General features: G+C 49.6%; 8 protein-coding genes across 8 annotated transcripts; 4 read left to right on the top strand and 4 right to left on the bottom strand.

The window, feature by feature from the left end:
• Positions 1-451: 451 nt before the first annotated feature.
• On the top strand, positions 452-2409 carry EPUS_05060 (uncharacterized protein; the record flags this gene model as incomplete). Its single annotated transcript, XM_007803224.1, has 3 exons — positions 452-530; positions 589-2070; positions 2126-2409. 3 exons carry the CDS (start codon positions 452-454, stop codon positions 2407-2409), a joined length of 1845 nt encoding a protein of 614 aa, XP_007801415.1.
• A 1851-nt stretch (positions 2410-4260) lies between these two features.
• EPUS_05059 (uncharacterized protein) lies at positions 4261-5929 on the bottom strand (the record flags this gene model as incomplete). Its single annotated transcript, XM_007803223.1, has 8 exons — positions 4261-4667; positions 4743-4898; positions 5013-5285; positions 5348-5373; positions 5433-5471; positions 5525-5606; positions 5659-5810; positions 5880-5929. The coding sequence occupies 8 exons, from the start codon at positions 5927-5929 to the stop codon at positions 4261-4263; spliced, it is 1185 nt and encodes a 394-aa protein (XP_007801414.1).
• Positions 5930-7044: 1115 nt separating this feature from the next.
• Positions 7045-9935, top strand: EPUS_05058 (uncharacterized protein; the record flags this gene model as incomplete). Its single annotated transcript, XM_007803222.1, has 2 exons — positions 7045-9851; positions 9899-9935. 2 exons carry the CDS (start codon positions 7045-7047, stop codon positions 9933-9935), a joined length of 2844 nt encoding a protein of 947 aa, XP_007801413.1.
• Positions 9936-10563: 628 nt separating this feature from the next.
• On the top strand, positions 10564-12623 carry EPUS_05057 (uncharacterized protein; the record flags this gene model as incomplete). Its single annotated transcript, XM_007803221.1, has 6 exons — positions 10564-10615; positions 10677-10769; positions 10831-10949; positions 11013-11235; positions 11322-11633; positions 11689-12623. The coding sequence occupies 6 exons, from the start codon at positions 10564-10566 to the stop codon at positions 12621-12623; spliced, it is 1734 nt and encodes a 577-aa protein (XP_007801412.1).
• A 31-nt stretch (positions 12624-12654) lies between these two features.
• On the top strand, positions 12655-12963 carry EPUS_05056 (uncharacterized protein; the record flags this gene model as incomplete). Its single annotated transcript, XM_007803220.1, has 1 exon — positions 12655-12963. The coding sequence occupies one exon, from the start codon at positions 12655-12657 to the stop codon at positions 12961-12963; it is 309 nt and encodes a 102-aa protein (XP_007801411.1).
• A 1596-nt stretch (positions 12964-14559) lies between these two features.
• Positions 14560-15964, bottom strand: EPUS_05055 (Glutamine synthetase; the record flags this gene model as incomplete). The annotated part of the gene is made up of 3 exons (XM_007803219.1): positions 14560-15011; positions 15060-15567; positions 15911-15964. 3 exons carry the CDS (start codon positions 15962-15964, stop codon positions 14560-14562), a joined length of 1014 nt encoding a protein of 337 aa, XP_007801410.1.
• A 1250-nt stretch (positions 15965-17214) lies between these two features.
• On the bottom strand, positions 17215-20624 carry EPUS_05054 (uncharacterized protein; the record flags this gene model as incomplete). The annotated part of the gene is made up of 3 exons (XM_007803218.1): positions 17215-19329; positions 19381-19497; positions 19548-20624. 3 exons carry the CDS (start codon positions 20622-20624, stop codon positions 17215-17217), a joined length of 3309 nt encoding a protein of 1102 aa, XP_007801409.1.
• Positions 20625-22282: 1658 nt separating this feature from the next.
• On the bottom strand, positions 22283-23626 carry EPUS_05053 (uncharacterized protein; the record flags this gene model as incomplete). Its single annotated transcript, XM_007803217.1, has 1 exon — positions 22283-23626. One exon carries the CDS (start codon positions 23624-23626, stop codon positions 22283-22285), a length of 1344 nt encoding a protein of 447 aa, XP_007801408.1.
• Positions 23627-24059: the final 433 nt, after the last annotated feature.

Below are 24059 nucleotides of genomic sequence, written 5' to 3'. Positions count from 1 at the left end.
CGGCATCGTATATTTCTGCTGAAGTTCATCGGGAAGCCAGCAGATCAGCATTTGTTTCTGCTGCCGCCCCACGGTAGTATCCAATCTGGTACCCTCTAGTTACCGAGCTACCAGCGAGCTATCGCCCCGCTGGGATTTTGGCCTCCACTTCGCATCACTTGGCGTCGCCACTCGCTTCGACCTGACCTATCTCTCCTTCTCAGTAAGGAGTACAAACTTACTACAAGAGAAGCCCACGTGCGTCGATACTCAATTGTAAGTCGCCGACACTGTTGGTAGAAAGTCACTTTTTCTCACACCAATATACCACCATGCAGCCCTCACGCCGCATATATATTGCAGGCATGCAATTGCTGTTCTGCTACAATTCTTATCCTCCACATCTAAGCCTTTTCCAAGCAGTGCCGAGAGAGCTTCTTCGCCCAGTCCGTTGCTTGTATCCTTCGCCAAGATGGTGCTCTCCGAGTACACCTACATTTTCGCGATAGGCACCTTCTTTGCCCTACTCGAAGCGTACAACAACGGCGCCAGTAAGCTTTTCCTTCCCCCACGCGACAGTGTTGGACAATGCTAAGACCTCCTCTCCAGATGACGTCGCTAACGCCTGGGCGACGAGCGTATCGTCGCGGTCTGTCACGTATCGACAAGCTATGATTCTCTGCCTGATCTTCGAGATGACCGGTGCCCTCGCCGTGGGCGCCAGAACCGCATCAACGATCAAGAATGGCATCATACCCATCTCAGCCTTCAACGACAACGCCGGAGTCCAGCTCCTTGCCTTCACCTGTGCATCTGCCGGTGCAGCTATCTGGGTCATGTGGTGTACACGCCACAACGCCCACGTGTCCTCGACATACTCTCTTGTTTCCTCAATTGCTGGTGTCGGTGTCGCGACTGTCGGTGCGCGTGGCGTCCAATGGGGCTGGAACGGTGGCCAGGGTCTGGGCGCTATCTTCTCAGGTCTGGCTATGGCTCCTGTCATCTCAGGCTGCTTCGCTGCGACCATCTTTCTGCTTGTCAAGTGGGTTGTCCATCTCCGTACCAACCCGGTGCCTTGGGCTGTGTGGACGTCTCCCTGCTTCTTCCTGATCGCTGGCACAATCTGTTCCCTGTCGATTGTCTACAAGGGATCACCAAATCTTGGTCTGTCCAACAAGCCGGCTTGGTTTATTGCCAGTGTCTCGCTCGGTACTGGCTTCGGTCTCTTCGTCTTGGCCGCCATTTTCTTCGTCCCCTATGTCCATGCCAAAGTCGTCAAGAAGGACTACACCCTCAAGTTGTACCATATCTACCAAGGACCTCTCCTCTTTAAACGCCCTGCCCCACCGGACGCGGACCGCGCCAAAGTCCCTAATTATGCTGTCTTACAGCATGGTGGTGAGGACGAGAAGGATGATTCCTCATCTGAACACAGTGTCACCAAAGTTCACACCGACCGGGAGAAATCTGCCATCAAGGGAGATGACATCGTCACTGCCGCCGTTCCAGCCAAGCCTCGGACTCTCGCTGAGGAGGAAGGCGCCGCAGCCCTAACCCCCCATGAACAATATCAATTACTTCTCAAGAAAGCTCTTGAGCGCCATCACGCCGACCTCCGGAAGAAGCGGGGTCCTCTTGGTTGGGCCATGCGTACCCTGCACGCTAACCCCATGGGAGCCGGCTCCATCCATGAGCTGCACAATCTGAAGGCTCTCTGCATCCGCCTACCTGCGTACGTTGTCGTTGCCCTCCTCTACGGTCTGTACTACGACATCCACAAGGCTCAAGTTGGTGTCCTGGGCACTCCGGAAGGTCGTCGCATGGACGGCGTCTATGCTCACGCAACCAAGTACCCCAATGAGGTTGAATATTTGTACTCGTTTGTTCAGATCATCACCGCCTGCACTGCGTCCTTCGCCCATGGTGCAAATGATGTCGGCAACGCTGTTGGTGTCTGGGCTGCCATGTATTCTGCGTGGTCTACTTCTACAGCCATCGCTGCTAAGGCCCCGGTGCCCCTCTGGCAAATTGCCGTTACTGCCTTGGCCATTTGCATTGGCTTTATCACTTATGGTTACAACATCATGAAAGGTACGTTCGACAAGTCCCCTACTTGACGTCCCCAATACTGATTCCGCCTTACTAGTCATGGGCAACAAGATCACCTACCACTCTCCCTCCCGTGGCTCCTCCATGGAGATGGGTGCTGCTATCACTATCCTCGTCTTCTCTCAGTACAAGCTGCCTGTGTCGACCTCGATGTGCATCACCGGTGCTACTGTTGGCGTCGGTCTTTGCAACGGCACCCTCAAGGCTGTTAACTGGCACCGAGTTGGTCTCCTCTTCTTCTCTTGGCTTATGACGATTCCCATTGCCGGTCTTATTGGTGGTTGTTTGATGGGTCTCACGCTCAACACTCCTTCCTTCTGAAGGGGGTTTCGAAGTGTCTTTTGCGCTCATGAGCTAGAGTTGATTTGTTGGTACACCGAGACGGGTTCTGTCGATCAAGGATATGGCTGCTAGACTCAAGACCTGATGGTTTTGGAAAAGATAGATCAATCCCCAACTTACGCTGATTCAAATCTCTACCTAAGTTCTAGCTTGAGTCGCGCCATTCTTCGGATTGTGGCTGCCTCTACGGCTGTGTAGAGCAGTTAAATTAGAGTATATCACCCTCTTGACTTACCAGCGTGTAGCGTAGCGATAACTGGGCCAGTTCAAAGATCTTCTGGTTCGGAAACATCTACCTGGACAAGGTAGCCGGTCGACAAGTTCGTCTCTCATTGACAAGTAACAATTCAGAATCGCCAACCAGTAATAAGGAGCAGTTATTTCATCCTGCCAAGTTAAGTAAAATCTGATCAAAGCTTAGTGCCCAAAATTTATGGCAGTTCTCAGGTTTTTGAACATTACCTCAACTTTTTAAAAGTATTAAGTAGACTAAACGTTATTTTTATATCTTTCTACTAATCATCTCTAAAATGTAAAAGGACCGCCAAGCTCGATCAATTTAGCTGAAAAGTGCTGTAAGCTTTAAAAAATGCGGGCCACGGGAATCATCTTTCTGATTGGATAAACTTTCCCCTCTTCCTTCCTTCTTAAGATTAGCTAGCAAATAAGCAGTACTTCAGGGGGCCAAGGCTGCAGAATCTTGCTATCTGATCGGTCTAACTCATCAAGCGTTGCAGTGCAGTGGTTGACTGTCAGCAAACTAGGCTTGTCCTTCAGGCAGCCATCGAGCTCACCAAGCCGGCAAAAGGAGCGCGGGAATGGCTGGAAATCCTGAGAGGATCACGAGAAACTTCCCAGACGTCAATTCGCAACTGGTTGACGGATATGAAGGTAAGGAACTTCTGCTTTCAATGTTTTCGGGTGAGTATCGCTAAGAAGATAAATGGGGTATTAAACGTGAGTACGTCTTAGAAGGGAGCGACGAGAGGAAGACCAAGCGAGCTGTTACGGATGCAGAAAGAGAACCAATACGTCTATCAACAGCAAATAAACAAGTATACAGGAGAAAGGCAGTGTGCACTGCTGCGCGCACGTAAGCACCTGTATGTCCTAGAGTATACACGTGACCCGCGCTGGCCTCAGCGCTCTCAACTCCCTGCCCTCCTACCTAGCACACCGCTACGTGAGCTGACACGCGAACCCTCTTCGCTATACACTCCGCTAATACGCCCAGGGTATAACTCCAGGCCGTAACAGCGACTACACGAAATTCCGAAAGGGATATGAAGTCGAAAGGGTACAGGTTACTTTAGAGGAAGTAGTTAATATGTAATCTTAACTTTTTTTTCTTTGTGCCTTTAGCGAGATGTACACAATTTCGCCATTTATGTATCAGCAGGCGCCGCCTTCCCAATCTCGGCCTTCACCCAGGCCTCTAAGCCCCCAAGCTGCGATAATCTCTTGGACGTTTCTTCATAACTCGCCGACTTGCTCTGTCCAGGTTTCTCCACCTTCCCCCTCCTGCACCTCGATAAGGCTACGCTTAACGTCCCATGTCAGCGTCCAGCCGGTCCGGCGTGTTAGCTGTCGCTTCGTGTCGTGACTTAGCGAGGGAAAATGGGTACGTAGGCGCTGAACGAGGCGTGGAACCTCTAGGCCCATGAGTGCGTTATTAAGACTATTTCGGGAAAAGATATTCCCGAGGCTTTTAGCCACGACTAGCGGGATCTGCTTCGCTAGGATGGCCGTGGCAGCCTGCTCTCTTGATGATCCACAGCCGAAGTTGGAGCCGGAGACGAGGATGTCATTAGGACGAGCAATACTATCAAACTAGGGGTCATAATTCTCCATACAGACGCGTGCCATATCCTCCTTGGAAAAGTTGTCTTGGTAAGTACATTTCCCCGGGTAAATACCATCAGTGTTAAGATTGTCGGCGTCGCAAAAAATGATTTCACCACTGATCTTTTCGGGAAACCCTGGCAAGATGTCGACTTCGGATCTAGGAGTCTCAATAGACTCCACTTGCTCGATTAGCGACTCCATCTGCTGTACGAAGTTTGAAAGCTTGGTCTCTGTAGTCGGTTCGGCACTGGTGCCGTACCCGTACTCTACGCCAGACCAATTCGTAGGAACTTCGTAGGTGTCCGGACCGGAAATGACGCCCTTGAGAGCGCTAGCTGCTACAACCTGGGGACTTGCCAGATAGGTTTGCGCGTCCCTATGTCCGACTCTGCCTTTATACTTACGGTTTGAGGCGCCACGATTAGGTCAGTTTCGATTGTAACTCTGTACTGCCGGGGGTAGATTACCTTGTTCCAACCAGCAGGCCTGCACAAGCCCAATACAGGGTCCGCAGCCGGCGGGCAGCGCCTGAGCGCCAGCATCGAGTAGAGTCTGCCAGTCACCTACAGCTTCTGCGGCCTCCTGCTCGGGTGCGGAAGCCGCAGCGATGTAGAGTTGGACACCTTAGGCAATCTTAGGAGGAGTGTCGGGATTTGCCTTGGCTGTATCCTTAAAGACCTTAGCGGCTGCGGCGAGATCGGAAGCCCGTGAATTAGTGCACGAGACGATGTAAGCACGATTGATCTTGATATGCTGCGGCGCCAGCTCATGCAAAGGGGTCCCGACTTTGACAGAGTCCGGGCCTGACACATAGGGCGCGAGTGTGTCAAGATTCAGATATAACTGCTTCGCATACACAGCATCACGGTCAGCCGTGAGGGGGTTCGCGAACAGCTCGTCTATCTTCTCATGCGTGATACGTAGTCGAGTCGTACGGTCGTCGAGTATGGTAGCTTCGGTTGCCTTATTTCGAAGCCAGCGTTCCAAGGTTTTGTCCACCGGGAATAAGCCTGCTAGCTGGTTAGTAGATGCTAGCTTGAAAGACTAGTAGATTCATAAGCCAATAACTCACCTGACAGAGAAAAGGAGACAAAACGACTGAACCATCAAAGCGCTATTAGGAATTGAACCTAATTCATTTTTATCCCCTCACTGACAGAGCAGTCATCTCAGTAGTCATATTGGCGATCGTCAATCTGCAGAGAAGTTAGTCTTGGTATTCTATACAAGCTTATAATTCAAAGTGTACCTGCTATCCACGGGCAGACTTGCCATAGTTTCCTCGGAGCCAGTGAACTCAACGGCATGGTTCGGCACGTCGCTCTTGAAGACTGAAGGATATGTGAGCCAAACAGTGCAGTAAAATCAAGTTATCATGCTCACAAATATTTAGGGCGACTGCGATATCTTCTGCGGTCACCCCTGGCGGCAGCGTTCCTACAAAGTTCACTCGTGCTACCGGCGGGATCTGCCACCAGGTACGCGATGTTGCCCAAATCGATGCGGCATCTGTACGAACAAGGGGAGAGCCTAGGCTAAAATGATTTTAGAAAGAATTCAAGATGAATACTGTAGGTTTGAACATGAAAAGTTTGACGACTTACCATCCTATACCGCCGTAGTGGTTGCTGTGGCTGTCAGAGGCCACACACATGGTGCCCGGCCATGCATACCTCTCTTCTACCATGATCTGGTGACCTATACCGCGTATCAGATCTGTAACAAAACGTATATAAAACGCATAGTCAAATGGCGCTCAAACAGTTCAACACTAGGTAATAGAACGTAGGCCCCTGACCGCAGGCAGATTGCAAAAGCGTGAGCGCTAAGCAGTGGCGCCAGCAAGGGTGGCAAGAGTGGCGACGAACTTGTAGATATAAGAAGGCCATCAATGACCATAGAAGATAGATATAACAGAGTGCCTTGCCCGTTGAAGAGAAGTGTTAAAAGTTCAACATAATTAGATTAGTCGCTATAATTTACTAGTTCTTTTCATCAGGTAAAGACTATTATGGCGCCAGGAGGATTTAACACTGAGAATTCAAGTTTACAACAATTCAAGTTTATAGATAATCGCGGACTGAATTGATGTGATAAGAGTAAGAAGAACAGGGATATAAGAAAATAAGAACGCAGATCTTCAAAGATCACGGATGGGCTATCTTTCTTTATGAGTATTATATAAGTGATAGAAAATGTAGAGGTAGTACTTTAATCGTTTTTGATCGTTTATTTATGCAAGTAGAGAGGAATGATATAGTAGAGAAGGCGAAGAGGTCTCATCTTGTTTCTTGGGGGAGGGGTTGGGAAGAAGATTTGATGTGGAAAACCATCTTCCCCCTTGATTGAATAGGTGGCCCGTTGTGAGGCAGGATCATGCAGCGCTCACCCACCAATCACCCGGGAGCGCTGAGCCTCGGGTGGGTGGTGGGTGAGCTGGTGATAAAAGGCGGCGCCGAGCGGGTGAGGGTTGAGGTGAGTGTCGAGGTGAGTGCGGAGTAGATTAGTAGGTATGTAGTATACTACTAGTAGTTCTCTTCAAGTGCCAAGAAATGGCATCGGAATCGGAACCTGGGTGTTGCAGTAGAGCTTAGCACAGTGAGCTCGAAATCAATCAGATAGAGTGATGTTCGGCGGAAACGAGTGAATGCGGCCAAGAGACGAAAACCGCTTCGGAGAATACGAGGGCCTACAACAACAGCGCTTGCTTGGTCCCAATGTGTTCCTGGCCCAAGGAGCAGCATCAAACCGGGCTTTTGGCATTTTATCATGCTGCGAATACGGCGCTATAGAGCACTTCTAGTGGTCGCCATCGTTGTGACCATCAGTCTCTATCATATAACCCGGATACGCAACTGGGATACTCAATCTATTGGTGTTGACAAACTCAAGAAGTTGGGCCATCAAGTCGCCTCTACCTCCTCACCAGCGGTCCTTTCGAGCTCCTCGATACCTCCACCCGTGGACCTTGCAGTGCCAATACCGAATTTGAGCACATCCCCCCTTCGACAGTCTTCTTATTCTCCAACGCCTGTGCAATCATCTACTCTACTCGACTTTTCAGAAGTGTTGGCTACTTCTACCTCTACACAAACTTCAAGACGAGCTCAGATAACAGCACACGGTGGTGACGTGCTGGCAGGGAACGAAGCCGAGAGAATAGCGGACGGGGAAGTCATCTCCGATGAGCTCAAGTCTTACGGGCAAGGAAGATTGGAGATTGATCCAGGCAGTGCAGCTTTAGAGCAACCTCACTGGGTCCCACAAAAGGAGCATTTTCCTGTACCGGCTGAGTCGATCATTCAACTACCCACTGGTCGACCTAAGCGGATACCAGCTATCCAGCATGTGTTCGCAGCTGAGGCCTCATCCGCCAAAATGGACAATCGGCAAAAGCTTGACGCCATAAAGGAGGCCTTCAAACATGCTTGGAGCGGGTACAAAGAATATGCTATGCCACACGACGAGCTCGAACCAGTGTCGCTCGGCTTCAAAGACCCCTTCAATGGCTGGGGAGCCACATTGGTAGACACTTTAGATACTTTATGGATCATGGACCTGAAGGACGAATTTGAGGAGGCTCTCATGCAGGTGAAGAAAATCGATTTTACAACATCCATAAGGAAAGACATCCCTTTGTTTGAAACAGTGATTAGATACCTTGGTGGCCTGATTGCAGCCTATGATATTTCGTCTGGCCGCTATCCCGTGCCATTAGAAAAGGCAGTGGAACTAGCAGAGATCCTCATGGGTGCATTTGACACTCCCAACAGGATGCCGGTCACCTACTATCACTGGGCACCATCTTATGCGTCACAGCCACACCGAGCCTCATCGAGAGTTGTGCTTGCCGAACTAGGTACATTGTCGCTAGAATTTACCAGGCTGGCACAGATCACCAAGGAACACAAGTATTACGATGCCGCTGCAAGGATTACAAATGAATTACAAACATGGCAGAATAATACACAACTCCCGGGTCTATGGCCAGTCGCGGTTGACGCCTCTGGCTGCAAGAAGGCCAATTACTTATCCACCCAGGTGGCACATTCGGCTTCAAAAGGGCCTCAAAACCTTCTGCCTCCCATTCAGAATCCACCTGAGGCAGCTGTGCATGAACAAGAGAAAACTTCACCCAAGCAGGACAGTGACAGCGCGACTTTGTATCAAGATCGCTCTAAGAGCAAACGTCAATTAGATGATGCAGGATTTTCAATCGATGAAGAGCCTGCCTATCCAGCCTCCGACAATTTTTCAGATGGTAGCACTTCTTCCGCAGCATCAGTGGCACTAGAGGAGAAAAAGGGCTCAACCATGGGTGACGTCGATTGCCAGCCTCAAGGTCTCGCTTCTCCTCCGCATGTAGGTATGGAAACTTTTACATTGGGTGGCATGTCAGATTCTACATACGAGTATCTTCCCAAAGAATGGCTGCTACTCGGCGGCCTCAACAACCAGTACGAGTCAATGTACAAGAGTGCAATGAACATTGTCAGAGACAAGCTTTTATATCGCCCCATGACAGAGACAGGGCGCGATATTCTCTTTGCAGGTACCCTGAAGACAAGCGGTATGCCGCCGGACAATAATGAGACCCGATCCTCTGCAGAGATTATGGAGTATGATGGTCAGCACTTAACTTGCTTTGCTGGGGGTATGTTTGCTATCGGCGCAAAGATCTTTGGGATCAAAGATGATGTCGATATCGCTCGAAAACTGACAGACGGCTGTATTTGGGCCTACGAGTCTACAACCACAGGGATAATGCCTGAAGGGTTTCATCTTATTCCGTGTGCAAGTCGCAGGGACTGCAAATGGAATGGGACCAAGTGGTGGGAAGAACTCGACCCGTATCGCAGTATACGGGAAGAACAGGCCAAAACATGGTATCAGCATCAGAAACTTCTCAACCAAGCGGCATCTGCAGATGAAGAAGAACAGGCAGAACTGCCCCTTCATCACAACTTGCCAGTGCTCCCTACAGAGAGTGCTAAGCTAGATCTTGAACACAGCCTTCTCGAAGAAGATGCCAACATCACTATCAACAGATCAGTAGATACCTTACGGAAGCGTCAATCTCCGGAGCGGAATATGGATGCAGGTGCAGGTGATGAATCTGGATTGACGCCAACACCAACTGATTCCGATTCTGGGGAAAGTGAAGAGGACGACGAAGTACCTGCAATGTCACAGTTTTCATACCCAGCCTACACACCCAAACCTATTCCTACTCATGAGGAGTTCGTTCAAGCTCGAATCAAGGAAGAAAGAATTCCACCAGGATTTGCCGACATCACTAACCGGAAGTATATTCTTCGTCCTGAGGCAATCGAGTCTGTTTTCATCATGTATCGCGTAACTGGAGACGAATACTGGCGCGAACAAGGTTGGAAGATGTTTACCGCGATACAAACCTACACCTTTACCGAGCACGCCAATTCAGCCATCAACGATGTTACAAGCGAGGTACCTTTCTTCTCGGATAGTATGGAATCCTTCTGGCTCGCAGAGACTCTCAAGTACTTCTACCTCTTATACAGTGATCCAGACCTTATAAACTTGGACGATTATGTATTGTAAGTTCCCGGGCAATCCTGACAAGCGATCGAACTGACTTGGATAGTAATACTGAGGCACATCCCTTTAAGCGACCGAAATGAGGCGGTTTTCAAATAACGGGTACATTGGAATAAAAGAGCATGCTGGAGGTCAGCTGGAGCAACTCTGTGCATATCAACTACTAGATATTTACCTCTTGCTGTTTTGCATTGCGGGCGTTCTAAGCGTGCTTGACAACACTTGGACTTTTTTTTCCAAAGCCCCGATGCTGGAAGAAAGCTTGCCATGTTGAAAGGCAGTACGAGAAGTGCAGCGGGCAACGCTTCCAGAGTTCATCTTTAGAGGAGGCGACTTTGAGGCAAGCAGATTAATGATGAGTAGACGATCACCACGTTTAGTTCAAAGTACATACCATACGCTACGGAAGTACGCAGATTGAATGCAGTGAGTTAGGTTACGATCCAGGGTACTTGAAGAGCTTCAAAGTAAGTTAATCTGGAGAAGTCACATCATATCATGATATCCCCCAGGTTCAGCGCGGAACTGCGTAGTGACATAGTACTTACTGTATGTAATTCCTGGTCGGAAGTTCCACTCGACACTTCCGCCCTGTGGCTCACGACGCACGTGCTTCATTCAAATGAAAGCTCCACTCTTTCAATTATGTATCTATGGCATTATTGATCTCACACGGAGCGCCATGACTCGCACAATGTACCAGCGATTAGCATGGACCTCGAAGTCTCGTACGATTTTGAAGATGCGGAACAGGTCTGGAATGGTATGTAGTTGAACCAATGCTGTCGAAGCGCACGTCGAGACTGACAAGGCATCTCTACCAGAACTTGACGAGATAGTATCCAGAGAGTGCCCTAGCCAAGACCTCATTGACGACGCTCTACGGTCCTTCCTCACCGTCGCGACTAGTTCTCGTGGTATGTAAGCCGATGGCGCTTTGCTGCTATTATGACCGCCACAATCTGACACGCTTGACAGAGAAGTATATCAGCTCTGAGCATGATATCGCGCGTTGTTCCTATATCCTACTCTCCTCTCCCCTTTTTGAAAAGCACGAAGATTATGTCAGGCGACAGATCGTCCATTGCCTGCTTCAGGTCAGATAAAATCGTACATGCCGTTAACTAAGACCTTTGAGTCCTAACCAGACCTCTTCGTAGGACGATGAACCTGACGCCTTACTCTTCGTCACCTCATTTCTTCTTTTCGAAATCCGTGAGACAGAATCCACGGCCGAACTGCTAAACAGAGAGGGTGCTTTCACGCGGCTATTGGACCTTATATCAAATCCGAAGCAAAATGCGGATGCTACTTTACATCGAATGCTCATGGAGCTGCTTTACGAGATGTCCAGGATCCAGCGGATCAGACCTGAAGAACTCGGTGCGTTCTACACTCCACGAATAGAAATCTAAGGGATGGCGCCAAAGTATGTAGGGGAGCCGTCGGCAGGCTGATTCTATTGATAGTACACGTTGATGATGCTTTTGTGCGCCAGCTTTTTGCGCTTATCGAAGAGCTCTCGAACGATGTAAACGATCCTTACCATTATCCCATTATCCGAGTCCTCGTGGGTAGTCCATCGCGAAAGTCCTTGAAAGAAATGCTAAATAATGTACAGCTAGTCCTAAACGAACAGTTCATGGTAACTGCCCACGAACCCAGCCCAAGTGGCATGTCACCGGTACCCCTTACAAACAAGGTGATGAAAGCATTGGCCACGCAAGGCAGCAGTTTCAAGACCTTCGGCGAGAATATTATCCTTCTCCTCAATCGAGAAAGTAATCGTCGTGCTCAGCAACCACATTGATAGCACTACTGACCTCATGTTTCCAGGCGAGACTTCCCTACAGCTGTTAACGCTGAAACTTCTTTACCTTATTTTTACCACTCCTTCAACCCAGGAGTACTTTTATACCAATGATCTCCATGTCCTTGTGGACATTCTGATTCGAAACCTCCTGGACCTTCCATCAGATGCGGCGGCTCTTCGTCATACGTATTTGCGTGTCCTCTACCCACTTCTAGCACACACCCAACTGAAACATCCTCCTTATTACAAATATGAAGAAATCCGAAAGCTGCTGGCTGTACTCGCTGGTGCACAAGCAATTCATGACTGTGGTGAAGACGACCTAGGCAGTGGCGTATGGAGCCACTTCGAAGAAGCGGATGAGACCACAAAACGTTTGGTCAGTCGTTGCAGGACAGTATCCTGGCTTGAGAATCCTGAGACTACAGAATCGGAGATTCAGGCAGCTCTCAACTCCGGGACAGCTACATCACCTGTAGATGTCGTCTCTGGAGAGAAAGAACCTCCTGTACCTCCCATCCCTCGCAAGCTGCGCAAGCGTAACGCGTCAAGGACAGCTTCAGGATATCTGATTCCGCAGCTCGATTCAGCACGAGAATCTGCTCTTAGCGTGCTCGAGGTTGCTGCGCAACGCGAGAAGCCTGGTGTGATGACACCAAGCAGGAAGGCCTCTCTTAGGGGCGCGGCCAGCAAAAAACAGAAGCCTTTACCTCCTAGGACAAGGAGATCAACATGGGGTAGGAGAGCTAGGGATGTAGAACACAGCACGGAGGAGCACAGCACAAGCGATGTTACAGCCAGCACAAGAACAGAAGACCAAAAACAGTCGGGCCCTCCTCCGGAAGTCAGTACCGCTATACTATTCTCACCTAAAGATGAGCATTACTCTCCACCATTAACAAAACAACCTCCCCCACAAGCCCCCAAATCCCGCCTCCTCCACAACCTCCCCCCTTAATTCTAGCTCAGACCACGCAACCCTCCTATCCATGCCATCCCTACCAACCCTGTCAGGCACCAACCCCACATCATCCCCGCAAGCATCAGTCTCAGAAGCCCTATACACCGTCCAAGCAGAAGCCATTGATGATATCAGCGAGGCTTTGGAGAGAGCTGCTTTGAACCCGGAAGCAGCAGCAGGAGCGCAGGAAGGGAAGATCGGTGGGAAGATGGAGAAGGTAGAGCAGAAGACTGCGGTGCTGGCTCCCCCGTCGCTAGCACCACCCAGGGGCGTTCCGGGCCCGAGGTTTGAGTTAGAGAGGAGTCCGTTTCTCGGGGAAGATGATGAGGATGATTGATTTGGTAAGACCGGATGGACGGTGAAGGGGTGGATTAACAAGCCTCAAGGCGATGAAAACGCAGAACGACCAGTAGGGAGGATGAATAGCATTGCCCAATTTACGCTACTACACCGAGTTAGGGGTAGAGACGTCGACGACGTGTTTGAGGATAGGCAGGGCCGAGAACAGCAAAGAGAATGTACCGTTGCACGCTTCAACTTGACCTTGGGAGTTGAAATCGAGATGAATACCCGTCAGCGCGTCAGCGTCAACGTCAGCATCAGCATCAGCGGAGGGAAGGGTCGGAAAGGCAGAACTACCTACCTAGGCTACTGTTAAATGCAACCAGCATATGCAGAACCTGGCTCTTTTTCTCTGGGGAGGGGGGAAACTAAAACTCTTTGACCAAGTCTCTTTTGTTTACACTTCTAGTCGATATGATATATTATATATATAGTATATATCATCCTAATTTTCGAATCCTAACCTGTATATTATAATCATAATCATAATCATAAATAGCCATAGCCCCCTCCCCCCCCCCCACCTCCCTCCTCTCTATGATAGAAATCGGGGGGTAGGAACGAAACGATTTATTTTCAAGACTGAATAGAAGATGGATCCGTTCATCAAGTAGAGTATAAAGTAACGTATCACATCATACGTGTTAGTGTTAGGATCCCCATCCCAGGGGTAGTGCAAGGGCAAGGGCAAGGGCAAGGGCAAGGGGCAAATAGAGTAGTAGGACTGTATATCAAGAAGGATTGATGGATGTTCTGAGCGTGGAGGACTGCATGTCTATCTATCTAGTTAGAAGAGAGAGAGAGAGAGAGAGAGAGAGAGAGAGAGAAAGAGAGAGAGAGAGAGAGAGAGAGAGAGAGAGAGAGAGAGAGAGAGACGGAGAGAAGGATCTAAGTAACGAAATGCTACTCAAAGCCCCTTCTTTGATCTCGCAGAACAAAACGTAGAAGCTAATTAGTTACGTAGAAATCTACCAGAGTCCTTCAGGCCATGCACCATGCATAACGTGCGCTTGGCACACGCTTGGCACGCGCTTGGCGTGCATCATAATACGATATTTTCAAATGGTGATTGTTTTTTTGGTGTAGATGTTGATGATAATGATAGGGAAATCAATTTTCTGATCCGTGGTGCTGGCTGGTTGGGATGAAGATATCAATAAAGAAAAAGGGCGCTGGTGAGGTTTGGATGGTGTCTTGCCCTGGTACGGAACCTACCTGATAACCAGGTGTGGCGTAACTGCTGTCGCGTGACTGCGCTCGTTCTACATTAGTAGTTAGGATAACTAGCCAGATGTGAGATTTGCGAGGCGTGGAAAGCCTACACTGATATCTATGGGTATTAGATGACAGGTTGTTGTTGTTGGAGGTTGAATTGCTAATGTTGTACGATCTATTGGTCCTGCATCCAACCACCACCACCACCACTATCCAACGGCAATAATCTTTGGTCACTCAAGGTATCAAGACGGCATATCCAAAGCCACCATGGATTAAGGTCCACACTATTCAAGACTCACACGTTATGCAAGAAACTCCGCTTCCCAGCCCGACTTACCAAATATATGGTACAGCTCCAAAAGACCTCATACATCTATTGCTCCGGAGGAAGACCACCGTAGATGGTTTCAACGATGATACCGGTAATTTGGTAGGGATCAGCATTGGAAGCCGGTCTTCGGTCTTCAAAATAACCCTTTCCTTCTCTGGCGCAGGATCTTGGGATTCGTACACTGGCACCACGGTCGGCGACACCCCAGGTGAATTTATCGATGTTGCCGGTTTCATGTTTCCCAGTCAGACGATCGGCGTTGCCCTCGCCATAGACTTTAATGTGTTCGACTTGACGGGGTTCGAGTTTCTTCATGGCTGCTTCGATGTGTTTCATGCCACCCTCTTCCCGCATCTCTTTTGATGAGACATTGGTATGTAGACCAGCGCCGTTCCAGTCGCCTGGGATGGGTTTTGGAGCGAAGGTGACCTTTGCGCCGAATTCTTCGGCGATACGGTGGAGAAGAAACCGAGACATCCAAAGGTGGTCACCAACTGGAATATATCAGTGAGAGATAGGTTTCCAACGACGCCAATACTCACGTTCAATGCCAACGCATGGTCCCACTTGGTATTCCCACTGAGCAGGCATAACCTCCGCATTGATACCGGAGATTTTGATGCCGGAATAAAGGCAAGCCTTGTAATGGGCCTCAACGATATCACGGCAGAAGACCTTACCAGTTCCAACACCACAGTAATACGGGCCTTGAGGACCGGGATAACCTCTTCCCGCTGGCCAACCGTAAGGCCAGCCTTCAGCTCCGAGAAGGGTGTATTCTTGCTCAAGACCAAACCAGATCTCGTGCTCCGCATTCGCTTCCATTAATCGTGCGGCTTCATGGCGGTAGTTGAACTTGTTTGGCGTTCCATCTGGATCCCAGGTCTCGCATAGAACCAAGATATTGTCGCCAAGACGGAGAGGATCGGGGAACATAGCAACAGGTCGAATATAGACATCCGAATTGTCGCCGGGCGCTTGTCCTGTCGATGATCCATCGAAATTCCATTCTGGAAGTTCATCGACGCTTTTGACGGCTTTGCTAACGGTCTGCCAAGGGGTTTAATGGTTAGTGGCCAACCAGCGTCATAGTTCTGAAAGGCAGGGGCAGTGTGAAATGATGATGGAGGTTCTGCTGCAGCGTATTGGGCGACAAGGTGTCTAGGCGTAGATCAACAAGCTGATGGGGAAGAGATGGCAGAGTGCCGGGGGGCTAGCGGAGGCGCAATGCACGGATAGAGCGAATAGCGAATGCCGAATGTCGAATGTCGCGTGGCTTATCGGGTAGCCGCTAGGTGAGATTGGCAGGTCGACCGTGGAAATGCGACGATAACCGATATCGGGAACAAGCATCGACAAACAGGAATGACATTGGAATGCAGATGATGCTCACCTTGGTCTTGGAGCGCACACCATTGCTGCCGTCTATCCAGATGTATTCCGCCATGATCGCGCCCTTCTGGTCGAGCTTCATATATTTCGCGAGCTGTCGAGCAGGGTCAGCGTGGGGAACATTGGGTGGCTTGTGAAGCCACGAGCGAAGGAAGCATTTACCCCTTGGGCGTTGGAGACGACAGTTGATTGAGCCTGTTCTTCAGTTTAGTCAATGGACGGTAGAAGAGTTGATGCTATGTCATACCATGCTGGGTAGATTGATAGACTGATGGCTTTGAGAGGTCTAAAGGATGAATAGAGTTTGTTCAAGGGATGCGGCGATATCTACAAGTATCTGCAAAAGTATTGCAAAATTATTCTGTAGAGTACGTATGTGTTCAGGTGGCGGTCATGGAGATTGAAGGAATGGGCGCGGGCTGTGATATATAGATTGAAGAATGCAATGAATTGTCTTACAGATAAAGAGCTCGAGAACAAAACAGAATACCGGTGTGGGGGGGCAAGCTAATTTAGGGGGGGATTTGGCGGCGCCACCGTGCCTATTAGTGGACGCCTCAGCCCCACTGGAGTTTGCTTGGGTGGTGTGTCAGGGTGCATATTCTACCCCCCAGCAACTCTCTTACAATCTTGATACGCTTCATAGTGTAGGAGGGAAAAAATGACTGCGGGAAATGACTGCGGGAAATGACTGCGGGAAATGACTGCAGGAAATGACAGTGTGCTCAGGTTCAATCATCATAATGGATGGGCTGTAGCGGTAGAGAACAACCGGCGTGGTCCTCGCCGTTCTCGCCGTTCTCGCCGTCCTCGCCATCCTGGAGGAGTGATCCTGCAGAGGTACTCAACCTCAACATTTGTACGTACTACGTACTACGGTAGTGATGAGAAGCGCAGCTGGACCATAAATATCGCACCCTGTTCCGCCCGTGCCTTGCAGCTTTCCCGAACAGCCAAGCTGTCAACCCCGTCGAAATCACCCAGCTTCCTGTCGTGCCACTGTCTTTCATTCTTTGGTGGCAATACCGAAGCCCAACACAGACGTCTCGACAAATCCTCCGCAGGGAGAACTCCTCGACTTGTTCGCGTGACAGCAATGGGGAAAAGTCCTCTATGGATGCTTTCAAGCTTCCAAAGATCCCGATCGATCAGTACCAACTACGTATTCGTAATACCACGCTTGGCATCGATAGCGCCGAACTCTTATCATCGCTTGGTGATTGGCCAAGACTGTTGGATTCACATAAGCAAAAGTCAAACTCCCCCCCAAGAGGCACCACCACCCGTCGTATAGTAATTCGATCGTCATGCTTCTGGTGTCTCCTGTGTGCCGCGATCTTGACCTTTACCTTTACCTTTACCTTTACGTGATTTCTTCTTTTCTTTCTCCTTTTCTTTCTCCTTCGCTGCCGTCTCTACTTGATGCTCCTCATGCATCGCCCAGGCCCGCAACGCCTGGGATCGTGCCTCTTCCAACACAACCTCTTTCCCCTGGCTTGACTTCTTTTCTCGTAGCTCACGAATGTCCTTCTGAGCTTGATTAATGCGTCCCCGCCGGATCCAACGGTCTGTCTTCCCAGTGTCTCGCACTCTCTTCCTCAGTCCAGTCTCAACACCTTTGGCGGTAAAGCCACCAAGACCAACCACACCAGAGATGGGCTTGAGGACGAGCCCACCCACCCCCTTGCCAAGCCCTGTCAACAGCCCAAAAGCTCCATCTTCCTCGATGTCGTGACGGGGAAGTCGCACGAGCCCTGTGATCCCGTCCGAGAAACCATATGCAAACTCATTACCTGCTGCTTTCATACCGGAGCGGAAGCCAGTAATAGTGTGTGGCGCTGGCCGAACACTGCCGTCGCCATATAATCTAGGCGCATTGTGGAATCCAAGAGCAAGAGCATACCAGAAATCGACTGGCAGTCGCAGGAGTGCTTTCCCAGAATGACCGAATCCTTGTGCTGCGGCTTTCAGAACCGTCACAGGAATGGAGGGCGGGTCAGGCATTTCGCGCGTCTTCTCGCCAGCGAATATTGTAATATCGCCACTGGTGGCTAGACCCTCCGGCGCTGGGTTGGTTGATGTGGGGACAAAAGATTGCAATTTTCCAGCTGGTGGTGCTGCAACGCCGTGCAAATTCACCTCCTCCATGTTATCCATTCTACTCTGAATCCGATCTGCCTGTGGTGCTGCAAGATTGAACCTTTGATGAGCAATCGCGCCTGGTATAGCTATAGCGTTTGCCACTGTTCTTCGTTGCTTGCGACGCTTTTGTTTCTCACGGTACTGCAACCCTCTCTTCGCTCTACCTCCTATGCTGGAGAGACCGCTGATGAAGTCGCTAATGCCTGTAACAATTGCGCCTCCAGCACCAGTAATGGGTTCTCCGGGCCCTTGAAAGTCATTCCATTCATAATGTCTCAAGAGTCGTAGATCTCGCCACTGAATCTTCCCACTTTCCACCAACAAGTCCGCAGCAAGCGCGGAAAGATGCACCTGAGTCTTTTTGTACCTCCATACAGCAACGCGACCTGGGAAGACAAAACATCTCAGGGAGTGCTCCCCGTCTAGAGGTAACGAGCGATGGAAAGAATTGACGGCATTTTCTGCGCCATCGCCTTCCTTCTCAATGCATTTGGCAATCTCTTGCGCTTTCTGCCGTGCTTCTTCTGTGAGACATTGCTTGATGCCTTCCGCGAATCGGTCCACGTTCAATTTCTTGAGTGGCAGACACTGTTTGGCCCCAGCACCCGCTGCGGCCACCATAGCTCCCCAGAAAGGTTGATCGCCGAAGAAGGGGACTATCATTGTAGGTTTCCCACAAAAAAGTCCTCTAGCCGTGGTTCCAGCTCCACCATGATGTACAACGGCGCGGACTTTGGGGAAAAGCCAATCATGGGGTACGTTGTCAAGCAGCAGAATGTTGTCCGGGATGTCCATCCCTTTGCCCATATCGCCCCAGCCCTTACTTATAAGCGCTCGAACTCCAGCCTTCTCGACAGCCCCGAAGACCATTTTCGTGAAAGCATCTGGGTCTTCGATGCCTGAAATGGAACCGAAACCGATATAGATAGGTTCTTCACCTCCCTCGAGAAATTTAACTAGCTCCTGTGGAGGCTTATAGCTGGAAGCCAGGTCCAGGAAAACAAATCCAGCAATGTCAATCTCTGGTCCCCAGTCCGGGGGTTTAGGAACTAAGCTGGGTGACCAAAGATAGGTATATGGGACTTTCAAACGGAAGAGCTGTCCAGGGGCCCAAAGCGTTGACATGGGCTCAAGTCCAAGAGTCTTTACTCGAAATCGGTTGACAAGGTCCCCTAGGCCTTGCCAGGTCATCAACTCGACAAGTGGATAGGACATAAAATTAGTATAATCAGTGTCAACATTGCTCGCTTTGATATTTGCCAACGGATGAGGGAATTGCTGTATTCGTCAGATCGCGTGAAAGAGTGCTCAGGAGGGTGCCCTGCTCACTTGTGTAGGAGTATAAGGAAAGGTAAATACAAGGTGTAATGGAATACCCAGACGCTCGGCGCAGTGAAAATGTGCAAAGGAAGGAGGATTAGCAATAATGGCGTCAGCAATGAACGGCTGCAGACCAGATCAGCTCAGTAGACATGAAGCCCAAAATTGGCACTTACGTATCGGTCCCCCATCATCTTCAGATTCGCTACGTCTTTTTCGTCATCCGTTGCATTGACGCAGGCGCGCCAAAATCCCTGGAACATCTCGAACATCGATTCTCTGCGTCGCTTAACCTCTCCAGCGCGGACGGTCTCCAGGGAGGGTATGAGACCCGGGTTCTTGACCATAAAAGCCATTAGCTCGGAGGGGTCTCCACCTACAGAAAAGAACTCAAGGCCAATATCTTCCTGAACGAACTTCTTGAAAGCTGGGTGTGTCGCAATGCGGATTCGGTGTCCATGCTTCTCTTTAAGAATCTTGCCGATCTTGAGAAAGGGTTGGATGTCCCCTCTGCTACCAATGACCATGATCACAATATTCAACCTCGGAATGCCATACTTAGAAGTGGTAGCAGGGGCCTTCAGCTCGGGCGAGACAGTCTTCTCTTCTTCATGCTGTCTGTGGAGGGGTCGTAGGTGGTGTTGTAATGTCAAACCAAGTGCTTTGGCGAGATAGCCACTGTTGACCTTTTCATTGACGGTAATGGCTAACCTACCATCTGACCTGACCTTGCCTGTAGACTTATTCCTTTTTTCGCCAAGTGCAAACTGGCCATACTGATCTTTGCTTCCTGCACGACGTCTTTTATGACGTTGAACTTGGTTCAAACGTGACATGCCCGGACCCTGATATTCCGGCTGCGTCCAGCTTCTCCGCGCCTTTTCGTCCTCCAAAGAGGATGCACTGGAGGACAAGGTGGACTCATTTTCTAGTCGCTCTGTGGATGGCTGGGCCTGTTTGATCCCTTCCCCACCAGTTGCCCGTCTCCGGATTGCGAAGATTGACGCTCGATGCCCGACGGGTTTTGGTCGCTCTGTTTCGAATCTTCGTGAATTCAGATCGGGTCTTGGAGGATCGGATCGTGCAGCAGCACACACTCGGCCGTCAGACATGGCTTCGCTGGATTCATGGAGGGTTGTGTCGGATTGTAGTCGCATGTCCTTGTCCACGGGCTTCTCATCTTCGACCGTAGGGTAGGGAAATTCTGTGGGAGGAGGGGATAGAACTGGACTGGATCCATCATCTTTCATCATGGTGAGCAACAGTGACGGAGGTTGTTACAAGGATAAAGATCTGGTTCGTTCAATTGATTGTCTTGTGATTTGTTATTGACGGGGAGTGTAAGAACCTAACCCTCACAACTGGATGAGAACGTGGAGTAGGATGCTGCCACTGAGAGATGGCAAATGATAAGTAGTTGGGCATGACACAATTCATTTCTCTACCATAAAACGTGTAAGAAGCATGGGTACAAGTAAGATGTGTGGTGATAGGTCGGGTCGACGCGGTTGGGGAACTGGCAAGAATGAAATTGCCATGACGAAAGTTGGCCTTGGCGGCATGCCCTGAAGAATTCGAGACCAACCGTTTGATGTTCTGTGATGAAATAGCAACGGACCAGGTTAAGGTTCTCGGCAAAGCCTATTGATGCCGCCCTCTAGCTTACTACGGTATCGGGCTGAAGTATTCCTGGCATGCTTTACGTGACCGCTAAGCAGTTCATGATTTAGCTGTACTGAAATAAATCAATCGTGTGGATACTAACAAGAAAAAGGTTTGAGGAAGCATGATGACACCGTAATGGTTAAGTTACTAGCAGTTCTTAGTACTGTGCTAGGGATACTTCTGCCTCCTACTGTAGAGTAGTAAACTAACTAAACTGATGATCTGCGTTCGTTAATCTTTAGTCTCTATAGGTTGTCCTTATCAAGAACAAAGTACTCAAAAGAGTATGTGAAAATTAGTGATAACCCCTATATACTCATTAATCCGTTTATCATTCTTCCTAATTAATATAACACTGATGGCCTCCTACTGCCTTCGTAAAGGATCACTACTTAATGTCCAACCCTACTTCCTCTCTTCACTTCGTTCCTTTAAGATCAAGAAACATCAGAAGCCAAAGACCTCCAGGCGATCATATTCAAATATCACAGAATATCTAGCCCTACTCTTTTATATCTACTTCTCTTTCTACAATCAAAGAACAATGGAACTCAAAGACCTCCAGATACTGTAGTCTTTTATCTGTACCTTTTTGCTTCAAAATTAAAGTGTAGTTAAGAGTCAAAGATCACCATATAATCATGTCCAAATATTACAGAAATTTAGGCCCGCCTCTTCTCTCTTTACTCCTTTCCTTTAATTTCGAAACAGACAGATGGTCAAAGAACTTCATATAACCATATTTCAACATTTCGGTATCTCTATAATGTGGCGCTCTTCTAGCACCCTAGAAGCTTTCACTGTCTTATCTTAATTGTCACGTACTTGCTCGGGTTCAGGATAGCACAACGTAAGTTCCAGAATCAAGACTGCCTTGCAGAATGGCAGAAGAAGCAACGGGGCCAGAGCATCAAGGAAATTCTATTGCTGGCTATGTCTAAATTCAGAGTACTCTAATTTTGGAGGAGCCGGACTGTGATGAAAAGCCCTGGGAAGCAAAGACATGACGTTGACCATAATTCGTAGACTGGTACTAGCGAAGTATTAATACACGAACAGCAACGATGAACCTGAGTCCTAATGATTTCGCAGAGAGCCTTTGCATGGATCAGGATGCCCTTCTCTCGGTAAGTCATATTGGGCCATGGAAGAGATTGTGTAGTTGCTGACCGAAAGCGAAATCCAAAAAGCTCGTGAGCGTCGTCTGCGGCGTCAGTATAGCAAGCATGTCAATGCATTCATCCCTTCAGCCATCCTGCATTTCCCGGTGCGGTACTTCCTCTTTCTGAATCCCCCTGACCAAGTCCCTCCACCTTGAGGCGTGAATTCGCGCATCATCTACTTTCCTTACGGCATCCTCGACAACCCTTTCCACGACGCCACCACTGGGTACTCTCATCCCGCCTTCTCCGTTCTTCACAAACTCCAGTATGCGCCACCCTTGTGTGGCCATATATTGCCTCCGCAGGACACTTCCACTATAAACTGCCAGCTCTCCCGTAGCTGCCACAATGAGGGTCACGGCTAGTGAGAAGACGTCGGAAGCGGTCTTGGCGACTGCCGAGGGATCTCGGAGGACAGATGGCGAGAGTAGTTCGGGGGCCGTATATTCACGGGTCAGGGCAGACAGCGTGTTCGAGATCGGACTTGTTGAGGAAAGGATATGGGAAGAAGAGAAGTCGATCAACAGCGGGTCGAAGGCAAAGTCATCCGAAGAGCGACTTGGCAAAAGAAGAATGTTTCCTGGTTTAATATCTCCATGGACAACACCACCAACATCGTGGAGCCATGCAAGGGCGGTGGTGGTTTTGCCAGCCAAACTTAGCCAGCTTCCGGGGCCAAGTACAGGATCCGTGTAATCCCTCTCTGGGTGGTTTTCGCGAGCAAGCCGAGCACGAGAACCGATGTGATCAGACAGCGACAAAGGGACAGGTGCAAGGACAAGAGAGGAGGTAGAGCTGACGTAACCATGAAATGGGATGATAAAGTTCTCATGGAGAGGTGTGCTTGTCAGATGGCTCAGGGTGATGGCCTCGTTTCGGAGTACCGTTCGAGACGCATTCGAGAGAGGAGTTTTCACGGCAACCAGTAAAGGAACCGAGGTCTGAGGAGACGGAGGAGGCGTCAGGATACTATGTGGCGAGGACGCCGAAGACACGGTATTCGGCCGCCGTACTATTGCTTGATACACCTTACTCCACGCACCTTGACCGAAAACTTGCGGGCGGTTTGCGGAGTCTCTGGCAACTTCCACCTCGAACGGGCATTCAATAATGCGCGGCACATTTCCTTCCTGAAGGCTATCCTCGCATAAGATAGGTTTGCCTTGTTTTTGCAAAATGCATATCAAAGAGTTGCTAGGGTGCTCAGCGCCTTTAGATGTGTCGGAGTTGATATTAGGTCTTGCAAGTTCGGGAGAGGTTGGAGGCGTTAGTCGAGTGACGATTTTTAGGGATGAGGGCTGCTGTAGATAGTCCAGCTTCAGTGACCCCAACGGCGACGCAGCTGGCAGCGGCGGCGAGCTGATAGTACGTAGGACGGGAGGTCTGCTCTGACTTGCTGGGGGTGTTGAGGGTTCAGATGGCGTCATCTTGGGATCTGTGTTGCCTTTTTCACACGAGCTTGACAAGACACGGGGTAGCAAGTGATGTGCCGCCTTGGGGAGAGCTGGGGGATCTTCTTCTCGACTATGGCGATCTGGACGGGAGATGGCTAAGCCACAAATTCATTCTGTTCGTTTGAAAGCCGCTTGGAAGTCACCAATCTTCTTAACAGAGAGTGAAGGGCACGACAACTTGTTTGGAGGTGAAAACAGTCGAGACAAGGGGACTCGAAGCAAGTACTGATGAAGCGCCTATCTAAGTATCATGAAGCAGATCACACCAATGCGCAAAACAGGGTGAAGAAGGGTTCGAGGAAGCAATCCTCGAGCCACAAGACCAGTGCCCTCAACGTTCAGTGGAAGCGGATGATTGAGGGACGGATCAATCGAAGGGTGTACTCCGTATGCCGGCAGGAACACG

This window comes from Endocarpon pusillum (assembly GCF_000464535.1).
Source record: "Endocarpon pusillum Z07020 unplaced genomic scaffold scaffold2052, whole genome shotgun sequence".
Classification (NCBI taxonomy): Eukaryota; Fungi; Ascomycota; class Eurotiomycetes; order Verrucariales; family Verrucariaceae; genus Endocarpon; species Endocarpon pusillum.
The sequence above is the reverse complement of the archived record's forward strand: the minus strand, read 5'-3'. Positions and strand labels throughout refer to the sequence as shown.